General features: G+C 38.8%; 1 protein-coding gene across 1 annotated transcript; it reads right to left on the reverse strand.

The window, feature by feature from the left end:
* Nucleotides 1-4659: 4659 nt before the first annotated feature.
* On the reverse strand, nt 4660-5145 carry LOC145584114 (uncharacterized). Its single transcript, XM_081641038.1, has one exon. The coding sequence runs from the start codon at nt 5143-5145 to the stop codon at nt 4660-4662; it is 486 nt and encodes a 161-aa protein (XP_081497164.1).
* Nucleotides 5146-12918: the final 7773 nt, after the last annotated feature.

The raw sequence follows: 12918 nt of genomic DNA on the forward strand, positions 1-12918 counted from the left end.
TGGCACAACCCTAGTAACATAAGGGCTTCATATTCTGCCTCATTGTTTGAGGCGTTGAAGTTAAACTTGACTGCATACTCAAACTTCTCGCTACTTGGTGATATGATCAAAATGTCGGCCCCGCTCCCTACCTTAGAGGAGGAGCTATCTACATACAACTGCCATGGTTTGGACCCATCATCATCAGGGCGATGAGTGCATTCTGCGATGAAGTCTGTTAAAGCTTGTGCTTTAATTGCCTTCTAGGCTCATATTCAAGACCAAAATCAGTAAGCTGGTCTGCCCAATCTATCATATCATTCTATTCGAGTGGTTTCTTCCTTTGATCCCCTTCTTGATAGGTTGGTTAGTCAAAACTTTGATGGGGTTAGACCGAAAGTATGGCTTCAACTTCCGGCTTGCCATGACTACGGCGAACACCAACTTCTCAATTTAGGAATACTTTGACACTACCCCTCTATAGGCGTGGCTGACGAAGTATACTAGATGTTGTGTCGTATTCCTCTCGATGACCAACATCACGCTGGAAGATTACTCTGAGATAGCAAAATATAAGAATAATGTCTCCCCTGGCAAAGGGGAAACCTGTAATACCCCGAAAATTCTTTTTTTTTTTTAAATACCTTCTAACTCCAAATAAAACTTATTTTTAGGAAATATCCAAAGTATTACCGCCACCATGAGAACGACTAAGACTATTTTCAAAGTCACACAGTGGAAGACTATCTTTTAAAACTCCAATAAAATAAAGTTTAATAAAACCAAACTCAACTTTAAAACCAACTTACATTAAACCAATAAATTGGAACCATCAAAGGCCCTTTTTAAAACCAAACTCAAATATTAAAACAATAATTAAAGTTAGTGTTAACAATTACATAGATAATCCAATACAATAAATAATAACAAATAAACATATAACCCTTTTTGCTCAATCCCATAACGCTTAATATGCTCCTTCTACCTGTACTTCTTTTTATTTCAACCTCACTACTCGCCATATAAAATGGGTCATACTAGGGCCAATACAAAGAAAAATAGAACGCAAACAACAAAGTACGAATCAGCAAAAGCTGAGTATATATGCACCAATAGGAATAATCACACTAACATGAATATCCTAGCAATAGACAATACATAAATAAATGAATAAATAAATAAATAAAAACATGCTAGCCATTCAACATATTCCAACTTACCTTTGACTCATGGCTCTACTTTAATTCATTAATAAATAGTTTTGGATAACGCATCGAACGGGTTTCCTTCCTTAAAATATCCCATTAAATATGGAGCTTCCAATTAGGGAGCTACCCCAATTGGCACCTACTATGTCACCTTGTGACGGAATTCTAATGCATTAATAATAAAATAAAGTACATTGTCCTGTACCCCGTATAAGCTATGCTCAAATATAAAGTCACACAATTCCCCCCATGTGGTCATACTCAAGGTGTATACGTTCCAAGTGTTTTAGTGCGTTTCCTCTTACACTTTACGTGATTTACCAATTTAACATGTGATGACTCCAACCAATCAATCAAGAATAAACATAACATTCAATACATACTTCCAATTCATTCTTGAATTAATTAGTGAGAACATACTATTTATTTTAATTAAGGTTCCTTGCCTAGTTTTGTGTACAAAATTGCACGATTACTACCTTAGTGCATAAAATGCACTAATAAACTTTCTTGACTCAATCTCAACTATGTGAGAAAGTAATAAACTAACTTCTTGACTAAACCTCAGGTGAGTAAATAAATAAACTAACTTTCTTGATACAACTCCAATAATAAATGGGTGAGAATAAAATTATAAATCATGCTCAATAAATACAACTTTAGCTCTTTTGAACATACATAAGTCTTGCTTATTAATTTCATGCCTTCTTAATAATAAATAATAAATAATATAGCGTCATTCAATTACTTTCAACTTGTATTAAACTCATTATAATTATTCCAATATATATTCACATGCTTATATATAAGACATGGATAACCAATCAATTAATTCAAGTATCACAACACAAATTAACATGATACTAATCTCATACTTGATACCAATTTAACTTCCTAACATGATAATACGCATAATTAATACATCGTACGCGCATACGTACCTCAAATTGTCATTCCATCTAGCCACAATGCTAGAAGTTACTCAAGTTAAAGTCTCCTACAATACCAAATACATAATCTTTATTAATCCCTTGATTATATAAATTTCCAACAACTTTTAAACACATAAATACCTTTCTAGTAAGCTGAAATTTTGATTAAAAACCTTTAAAACTCTTTCTTTAAGTGGGTAATTAAAACCACAAAGTAAAAACTCATTCATGATGTTTATATAAAAATTCGAACAAATTTTTTAAGGTTTAAGGAACTTTAAATCCCTACCTTTTCCCTTTACTTGCAGCAACGTACATCTTTTCCACATATGCACGCCTTGTCTCCCAAATCTCTCAAATAAATCTAAAAATTATATTAAAACCGATTAAAACATTCTCTACTTATGGGTAATCAACCTCTTTTTATTAAAACACAAAAGTAATACATAAATAAAAATTCCAGCATATAATATTAACAAAACTCATTAAAACTTCATCAAGATACAATCTTTAAGCTTTATTAACACTTACAATCAATGCTTATATAAAACCCCCAAATCAATTGTAAGTTAGAACCCTAAAAATCAACACTTTTATAATTAAAACCCTAACTTTTTATACTTTATAAAATCATAATTTAAAACAATATAAAATCTAAAATTTATACTCTTTAATCATTAAAACACAATTTTAACAACTAATCATAATTTAACAATAAAAAATCAATACCCAAAAATATATAATTCTAGGAATAATAATTAAAACAATAAGAGAGTTCAAAAGGGAGGATGAACACCGTGGGTGGCGGCTGGTTGGCCAGACTGCCGGCGAAAGGTGGTTGACGGCAGGTCGCCGGCAAACTGCGTGTGGTGGGAGGCATGACATAGCAAATTGGTGGAGCACTCACGCATCTCACACAAGACCAACATATGGAAAACAAGGAGGATAAAGAAAAGAAAGAATAAGGAAGAAAAGAAAGAAAAGAAAGAAAAGAAAAATATGGAAAAATAAGGAAAAAGAAAAAGAAAAATAGAGAGAAGGAGTACTTACATTGCAACTCTAATTTTGAGCCTCTTTGTGTGGAAAATTTTTAGGGTTTTGGGGGATATTTATAGTGTAGAGAAGGGTAGGTTTGGGCATAATAAATAAATGGGCTTGAGTTATGGAATATTTGACCCACAAGGGTTCAAATGAAGGATTGTGCTTATTTAAATGAAATGGATTATTCCAATAATAGTATGTAGGACTAGTTTACTTACGATATTTTAAATGAGCCCAAATAATTAATAAACTTCTTGCCCAAATAATATTTTACTCTTGTAAAACTTTATAACTAAAATACTTTAGTCCTTTAAAATATTTAATCAAAATACTTGAGCCTTTAAAAATATATTTTATAATAAATTTAAAAAATTATAAAATACATTGAAATACGGAGTATTACAAAACCAATTTGGGAAGAGAGGCCAAATGCTCTTTTAACTGTTGGAAGGCGATCTCGGCAGCTGCATTCCACTGAAACATTTTTCTCTTAAAGGTGTTGAAAAAAGATAAGCTCTTGTCCGCTGACTTTGATAGAAATCTGCCCAAGGAGCTATGCATCCGATCAACCTCTACACCTCCTTTACACTTCTAGGGGACTGCATGTCTAGGATGGCTTTAATTTTGTTGGGGTATCTACAATGCCCCTTTCATCTATAAGAAAGCCAAGGCATTTGCCGCCCTTGACTTCAAAGACACACTTCTTAGGATTCAGCTTCATCCCATACTTTCTCAATGTCGCGAGCGTCTCGACAAAGTTTGTGACATGGTCATTCTTGTGGAAACTCTTTACTATCATGGCATCAACGTAGGCTTAGATGTTTCTCCCTATTTTCCCCTCAAAGATTTTATTTATGAATCTTTGGTCCCTGTATTCTTGAGGCCGAAAGGCGTGGCTTTATAGCAGTATACTCCTTAGTTAGTGATGAATACGGTATGTGGCTGGTCTTCTTCTGACATGGGGATTTGATGGTATCTCGCATTTGCCTCCATGAAGCTGAATAAAGCATGTCCAGCCGTTGAATTCACAAGCTTGTCAATCTTTGGGAGAGGATGGTCATCTTTGGGGCACGCCTTGTTTCAGTCGGTGAAGTCAACGCACATCCTCCATGCCCTAGAGGGTTTCTTGACCAAGACAACATTTGCAAGCTAATTTGCGTATTGGCACTCTAAAATGAATCCAGCTTCAAGTAGCTTCTTTAAATATGTTGCGACCGCTGCGCTGCGCTCTGGACCTTGATGCCTCAACTTTTTCTTAACAAGCTTGTAGCATGGCTTGATGTTCAAGAGATGAGTCATAATGGTTGGGTCAATGCTGGGCATCTCGTCTACTGTGTATGTAGGCAAAGACGTCCCGATATGCCTTTAGCATATTGATTAGTCGAGTGTGTAATGTTGCGTCGATGGTTGTACGAACTCGCACTGTTTATTCTCCCGTGCCAATGACTGCTTCTTTATCTCCTTTTACAAGCTAAGGCTTGTTAACCTCCCTTGATTCTTTAGTGAAGAGGACGGAATGAAGGGTTGGTAATCTTACTCTTCTTTGATGGTTCAGCTGGCTCTTCTGATCCCCGCTTCAAGCTATTGACATAGTACTTTCTAGCTGATCCTTGGTCTCTATATACTTTCCCAACTGTTCCATCTTCAAGCTCGAATTGTATGAGCAACTGATAGACTAATATAGTTGCCTTCACCTTGTCCAACAGTGACCGCCCTAGTATGACATTGTAGGGCAAGGGTTTGTCCACCACCAAAAAGTTCGCGACCACCGATCTTCCCTTGTCCTTGGGACCAAGTCGAACTAGTAAATGTATTGCCCATTTAGGAAAGACGGATTGTCCCTCGAAGCCGATTAAGGGTTGGCTCACGGGTGATAAATCTTCTTCATTGTACTTCAGACACTTCAACCAATCAAGGGTAATGATATCTGCTGATGACCCACAATTAACGAGTACTCGACTTACTCTGAAGTTTGAAATCTTCATCTCAATGACCAAGGGGTCATCGTGAGGGACCTGAAGTGGGCGATCTAACTTCCCCCCGAATGTGATGAATGGTGAAGAGGGTGTTCGTGTTCGTGTTGGTGTGACCTTGAGCACCTTATGTTATAGGGTGCATAAGTTATCTTTTACTTTGTTTACAGATCCCCTAAGTGCTTAGCCACCAGCAATGATAACGACGTGTCCTCTAGTATCGCCGATGCGAGCCTATTTTACCCTTTCTATATCTTTGTTTTAGCGATTTGACCCCTTAAGATGTATATTAAGTTTCCCTTCGTTAGCAAGTTGATCAAGGGATTTTTTTATTCCTTGCAATTGAACTAGAGTTAGCAAGTTGATCAAGGGATTTTTTTAATTCATGATGGTATGGCCACAGGCGATGGTAATTAAACTAGAGTCTCTTGTCCTTATTTTCCTCGGCGGTCCGAACTACAAGAGGCCTTGGCAACATGTTCTTCTCCTTGATATCCAAAAGATCATACGACGATTATGGTTCTACCTAGGGTTGTTACCATGATCTGTGATTAAGTTGGATCGTTTGGATGGTTAGCTCTTTGAGGGTTCATCCTCATGCTTCCGCTTCTTCTCTAGTTTGAGAACTCTCGCGCCTTGTTCCAAACACTTCTGAGGCTTGAATATTCTTGTGTGCTCGCTCCATGGATTCAGTTATGGTTGAAACCCCTGAATCGATCAGCTTAAATTTGAAATCCGTGGTACACAGCCCAGCCAAAAAGGCTATTAGTGCGGTCTCATCCGGTTAGTTTTGGATATTCAAAGAGTCTTGGTTGAACCTTCGTATATAGTTTTGCAAGGTTTTCGTTTTCCCTTACGTCACAGTCATTAGATTGACACTCATTTTCTTCTATCTTGATGCGTGCTTGAACCGGCTAACAAACACACGTTCCAAGTCTTGGTAGCTATGGATACTAACCTTTGGCACACAGTTTTAGAGCCACAACAAGGCTTGTCCCTTTAGCGTGGTGGGGAAATACTTGCACCATGTTGCCTCGCAACTTGTTTATACACTCATTTGCGCGGCATATGCGGCTAAGTGTTCATCTGTATCAATAGTTCCAGCGAAAGGCTCTATGGTGGGCACCTTGACCTTGTCCACCTTTGGGGCATTCATCAGCTCTTGACTCAATGGAGTTAGTGGTGCAGATAAATGTTATGGAAGCCGTATTGATTTCTCATCTTGGTCTCGATTTCTTCTTTCATCTCGAGTTCTATAGCTTGTGTGATAAGATATGGGATCTCGATGTGACGTGTCCTGCCTTGGTGCATCTTCCGATTCCCCTGCATCTTCTCGGCGAGAAGGTGATCGGTGAGTATGTGACCTAGGGCTCTGGCTTCGCCTACGACTTTGGTCCCTATTCTCACTGTTTTCACGGGCTTTGCGTTGCTCTATTACTCTACGCCTGTTAATGAGCGCTCGAGCGCCCATCTCGCGTCGTTGTAGGTGCATCTCATCAATGAGTTGTTTAGCATCTAGGTCCCTAACATGGGTGGCTGCTGGTTTATCGTTCCTTCAACGTCGGCTTGTAGTAGAGTGTTGACTGGTTTTTATGTGGACAGGTGATATGGCAGGTCAACCATGAGGAGATCGACGACGGTTTCTAAACCTACTATGGATGGATCTAGCCGCACCTATGGGCTGTTCCCTACGGTTGTGTCCTCCACTTCGTCGTGGGACATCCTGGGGCTATGCCTTTTTATAGTTCCGCGACGATTGGCTTCCTTTATCTTATGGCGGTCAGTGAGAGGGACCAGTCTAGTTGTTTTTCATATCTTCGGTCAACTGTTTAAGGGTGTCTTAAAGAGTTATGTTGAACTATTCAGTTAGTTTTTCTAGATCTTGTCTGGTCACAGGTTGTTGATCTCCTCGATCAACGGGCTCTTCAACCTCTATGTTGTCACCTTGATCTTCACGATTGGATTGTTGGTTATTCTGTGGCTGACGGGGTGGGTGCGATTGACCTTGGGTTTGATTCTTCCCACCACCATTTTGAGAAGGATCGGTTCGACGAGTGGTAACCCTGACTTTTTGTTTGACGGGTCCCCACAGACGGCCCCAATTGTTTCTGCAAAAGAATTATGGGATCTGAGTTGTAGGGGGGGAGCCTGCTCGTCTAGTGAAACCGAGTCTTGCAAAACAAAAAAAGTGAACTGCCTTGGGGGTGTTCTCGAGAAATCCCCTCCGACAGTCAAGTTAGTCCACTGTATTTAAAGAGGGAAAATCTGTAGAGAGATAGAGTGGAGATAATTAATTACCCGGCTAATCTGTGTAGATTAGTATGTATAAGAGATGATGGTAGAGGAATAATCGGTCGTTGGACAATCACCCTAAAACCAAACAATAATTCTCCCTAAACTAACCTAAGACAAGTCTAGGGTAAGTAGAGGATCGTATCCACAAGGAATGGGTCCAGAACACCAAGAGTATGAAATGGTTGTAAGCTATCTCGGTCACAAATTGGAGGTTTAATTAAATAACTACTATGAAAACAATAGGCAAGCATGAACACAAATTGGGTGATAGAAAGGGCACTCAACATTGCCTTCTTTCGAAGCCACAACACTAAGCATTCCTAAACCAAACTCAACTAACAAGATAGGCCAACCAAGTCTTAACGATGAGAAGTAGACTACTAACTCGAATTTATCTTTCGATCAGTCCAAGAAAGCATTAAGGCACAAGTAATCGAGATTTCTCACCTAATTATTGCAACTAAAACTACTACTTCATCCAAACAAGGAACTGTAATCTGAAAGGAATGGTGTCCTTCGAACAAGTATATTATTCCGATAGGGGGTTCGGAATTATTAGAAAGCTAATTTTTCAGTGAGGTTAAGTGATCAGAATGCCTGGGTGGAAGCCGCTTCTGATCAGTAATATTAATGCATAATTAATATTATAGCTTAATCTTGACTGAACCCTTCAGGTCACACCCAAGCAACTAACGAGCCGAAGCAACGAATTAATTAGGAATTAATTAATAAGTCAACCGAGTAATCAATATTTGGACGTCGGAAATTCGAGCTTGGAGCGTCGAAAGTCGAGTCGAAAAATAGTAAAAAGACGAGAGGTGAAAATAATAATAAATAAACAATGACCAAAATACCCCTAGCATCAGAAAACCGAGTGCTAGGGGCGCGAAAAATGCTAGCAGCCTCCACCAAGTGCGGGGCTAGGCAAGCATACCGCAGTAAGCAGCCCGCACTAGTGTGCGTGGCTGTGCTAGCATACAGCAGCTAGCAGCCCGCCCACTTGGTGCGTGGCTTGCTAGGCCGAGGCACCAGCAGCCCGCACATTTTGGTGCGTGGTGTTTTGGGCCGAAGCATCACAGCAGCACCGTGGCAACCCACAAGGGTGCCTTGGTGCCCAAGTGAGCTGCCACGTGGCGAAAACTAATTGGGGGCTATGGGGTTGAGGTGGCCGGTTATGGGAGTGAGAGTGGGGGGAAACTTTGGTCCCCCCCTTCCTTCAAATGGTCCTCACCTACTCCTCCTTATGAGCTTGCCACTTGTTGATTTATTACTAGTTTGATTATTAATTTTATTTTAGCTTTAAAATAAAATAGGAAAATCAAATTCTCCCACATTGATGGGAGAGCTTTTTACACTCTTGCATTTCCTTATAAATACCCAACTTGGGGTATTGGGAAAAGCACTTGAATAATAGTTGGAAAAGGCATCACTGTATGTGAAAACCTTTGAACTCAAGAGTTGAAAAAGGCATCACCATTGTCAAAACCTTTGAACTCAATTACTCCGGTTTAGGTCGGGCCTTGCCAATTCCAAGGCATTGGACCCTTGTCGGTGTTCGAGTTGTGGGTGGACTTCTGTTGGAGGTCGTCGTAATTTCGAGGCTAGCTTTCGAAGTAAGAGCCCCTCGAGGTCGGGCAAAGCACGCGTCAAAGGTATAATTATTATCTTAATCTTGTCATTAAGTTAATTATGTTTATGGTTTTATTTATTGCGAGTGTGATCTTGTTTTTGGGTTTGTTTCCGCGGTGGGTCGGACTCACCAAACCCCAACAGCGGTATCGGAGCCTTGCTCGTTTATTTTTAAAATCATATTATTTTTCAAGGTGTTTTTATGGCTTAATTTTTCTGGTTTTAAGTTGCTAATTAGATTAGTAGCTCAGTTTATTAATTTTAATCCCGTATTAGAGCTGACTTCGGCTCCCGAACCCAGATTTCGACCTAAAAATAGTGAATTTTGGGTGGAAAAGGTGTTCTGGAAATGGTTTAACTTTTAGGGTTCTGTTTTTAGCCAAAAAACGACCAAAAATGCACTTTTCAAGGGATTTTTCGTTTTGACAAAAAATTTTAAGTCTTTCTAACCTTGAAAATTAATTGCATATTTATGGTGGTTATTAATTGATTCAATCCTTTTTTTATATGCAATCTTAAACCACTTTAGGCATGATTACTTGGTAGTAATTTGTGTTTGAATGCTTAGTTTTATTTTTCACATAGTTGCAAAATAATTGCATTAAGTGTGAAATTTTTGTTCTTTGAGGCTTCTAAGTACTAAAGATTCAATCTTTAATCATGTTAAGTGATTGAAACTTTGAGTTACTAAATTCCATGAATTTTATTGAACTTTGTTGATTTAATCGTTTTAAGTTGATTGGAATCATAAAGTTTGAAACTTGTGATAGAAATTTGTTTATCTTCATATTGGAAGATATAATTTTTCAAGGATTCACAAGTATTAAAGTTGGAATCTTTATTGAACTTGTGTTTATTTTTCCAACTCCCATTTATTTTGTCAAAATCTCAAGATTAATTTAAATTAATTAAATTAATAGTGAGTAATTGCCCTCTTATTTTTGTTGGACCAAGTTAAACCAATTTTATTAAAGAATGGTTCTTGGAATAATTTTTGTTTTTATGCACTTGGATGAATTTATTTAAGTTGGACTTGTTATATTTTCATTTTTCCTCAAAATTAATTGATTCTAAAATTAATTTAGAATTGATTAAATGTGTCATACAAAATCGGAATTTTTCCCGAGGCATGAGCACCAAAATCGAGGCCGAAGAGCCCCGAGCATCCTCTCGGCCAGCCGGGCTGCTACGCAACCCATATGGGGCTGCCGAGGCTGCTGGGTGCCTCGAAGTGCTGCATGTGTGCGGGGGAGCTGTTGTGCGGCACCATGGCGCACCATGGAAGCCAAGGCAGCCGCATGGTGCGGCAGCAGCTTGCTGCTGTGCGCGCACCATGTGTGCGACCTTATGGCTGGGCGTGGGTAAGCCGTGTATGGTGCATGCTTTGAGTGCGTGTGTATGCTTGGTGCTTTGATGCAAAGGGGCAAGCAGCTGTGGCCTTGTGCCTAGCACCTAGTAACCCGTAGCAAACGCTACTAGGCTCTACTTAGCTAGTGCTACGTGGGGTGGTGAAGGCAAATGCCCCAAGCCGTATAGTACGGGGTTACTAGACAACCTTGACTTTCATATGGCACGTATGTAGTGCGAGAGCCACTTGAGTACGGTTGGCTTCGTGTTTGCTTATTTTGCCGTTTAATTATTTTATTAATTTAATTTGGTCTTAATTATTTTAATAAAATTTGGAGGCTAGGCCTCAGTTTTTTAGCGGCATTTGCAAAATTCTATTTTGGCAAATAATTGGGTTTTACCGGCTTAATTAATTGGATTAATTAAGTTGGATGCGGAATTTAGTGGGAGCTTCAAATATTAATTGCGCTTATTTACATAATTAGTTAAAATAACTTTGACTAATTTTAATTAGGCGTGTTAATTGGATTAACCACCTAGATTAGTTACTATTAATCGCGTGTTTATGCATTGTTACTTGTTTTATTGTTGTAAAATGCATGGGCCATTCAAAAATAGTGAATGGATGAATGGAATGTATATTCCCTCATAGGTTTTATAAAACTAGTGGGGCCTGATTAGGATAGAAAATACGGACTGCGATCCGTGATGTATTTTTGTAAATCTAAATACGGTCTGCTTACCGTTGAGTATTTTTGTACCTTAATATTTAGAATAGTCCTAATCGTAGATACTAGTAGTTGCATAATTTTGGTCAAGTCTTGAAGTCGGAGGTTCTTGGAAGACAAAGCCACGCTGTTGCAAAAGAAGACCTTTTGAAGACTTGAAGAATTCAAGGGGTCATGCTAGTTGCCAATATGCATTAAATGCTTATGCTTTACATATTTATGATCATTTATATATGAATTATATGTTAGATGCATGTTTAGGATTTTGAATGTTGTGATGATTAATTAAGTTCACTTAAATCAACCAACATAGAAACCCTAGGTCCCTAAAATATTGAGTGAAATTGCCATTCCAAAACAACACTTATCGACCTATTGAGAGTAGTGATGGGCTACGCCAAAGCGAGACATCACTATTACTCCCTAGACTCATGAGACATACCGGGTATGCAAGTTGGTTTTGGTTGTACTCAACGATATGAGTGATGGAGTCCTAACATGTCGTGGCAAAGTGAATAAATTGTTGAGAGAGCATTAGATGCGACGATTTATTCAACCAAGAGTGGCTTGGAGCCATTAGCACAGCCTTGCTTACCTTGGGAGATTGAGAGCTAAGACAAGCCAAATCATGCTTAGCCACTCTTTGTTTCCTTGGATGTTGGAATCGACTTATTTTCACAAAAAATAGGGACAATTTTATGTGTAAATAAGACGTTAAATAAGTTTGAAATATGCATGAATTAAAATTCAATCTTATTTAAGTATCATGAATGGTTTTTCATTAAAATTCTTTCAATTGTAGAATCATGTCTTCAAGTAACTCAAACAACCAATTTTCATTGCGCTCAATTCTCGAGAAGGAGAAGTTGAGTGGGCAAAATTTTCTTGATTGGCAAAGAAATTTGCGAATTGTTCTCATGAAAGAGCAAAAGGAATATGTCCTTGATGAGGAAATGCCCGACGCTCCTAATGAGGAGGTGACTCAGGCTGCCCTAAATCGATGGCAAAGTGCCAATTGGGATGTCAAATGCATCATGTTAGCCACAATGTCTCCCGAGCTTGAAAATACTTTCTTTGAGAAGGAGACGGCTTTTGAGATCATTTCTGAGCTGCAGAATATGTTCCAAGAGCAGGCCCGAACTGAGAGGTTTGAAACCCACAGACAGATCCTTGAGAGCAAGCTCAAGAAAGGAGAGTCAGTCAACCCTAATGTACTCAAAATGATAGGATTATTTGAGAACATGGGAAGGCTTGATGTAGGGTATTCAACCGAGATGACAATTGACATCATTCTCCACTCGCTGCACAAAGGCTATGATCAGTTCAAGATGAACTATAATATGCACAGCATGGAGAAAACCCTCACTGAACTTCATGGTATGTTGAAGCAAGTCGAGAAAACACTCAAGGATGAGGGAAAACATGATATGCTCATGGTTAAAAAGGGCAAGCCGTTTAAGCGCACAGGCATAAAGAAGAAAGGCTTCAAGGGGAAAGGTAAGAAAAACTTTCCACCTAAGCCGAAAGCTACCGAGTACAACAAGGAAAAGAAGGTAGCATCTTCTTAATCTGATTCCGAGTGCTTCTATTGTAAGAAGAAGAGACATTGGAAGAGAGATTGCCTCAAATTCAAGGAAGATAAGAAGAACGGAGCCGTTGCTTCTAAATCAAGTATATTCGTTATAGACTTAAACTTCACTAGCTCAACATTATGGGAATTAGATACCGGATGTGGCTCACACCTTTGTTCCAATTTTCATGGTCTAAGGAACGTTAGGAAGCTAGA

This window comes from Chenopodium album, chromosome 16 (genome assembly GCF_948465745.1).
Source record: "Chenopodium album chromosome 16, dcCheAlbu1.1, whole genome shotgun sequence".
Classification (NCBI taxonomy): Eukaryota; Viridiplantae; Streptophyta; class Magnoliopsida; order Caryophyllales; family Amaranthaceae; genus Chenopodium; species Chenopodium album.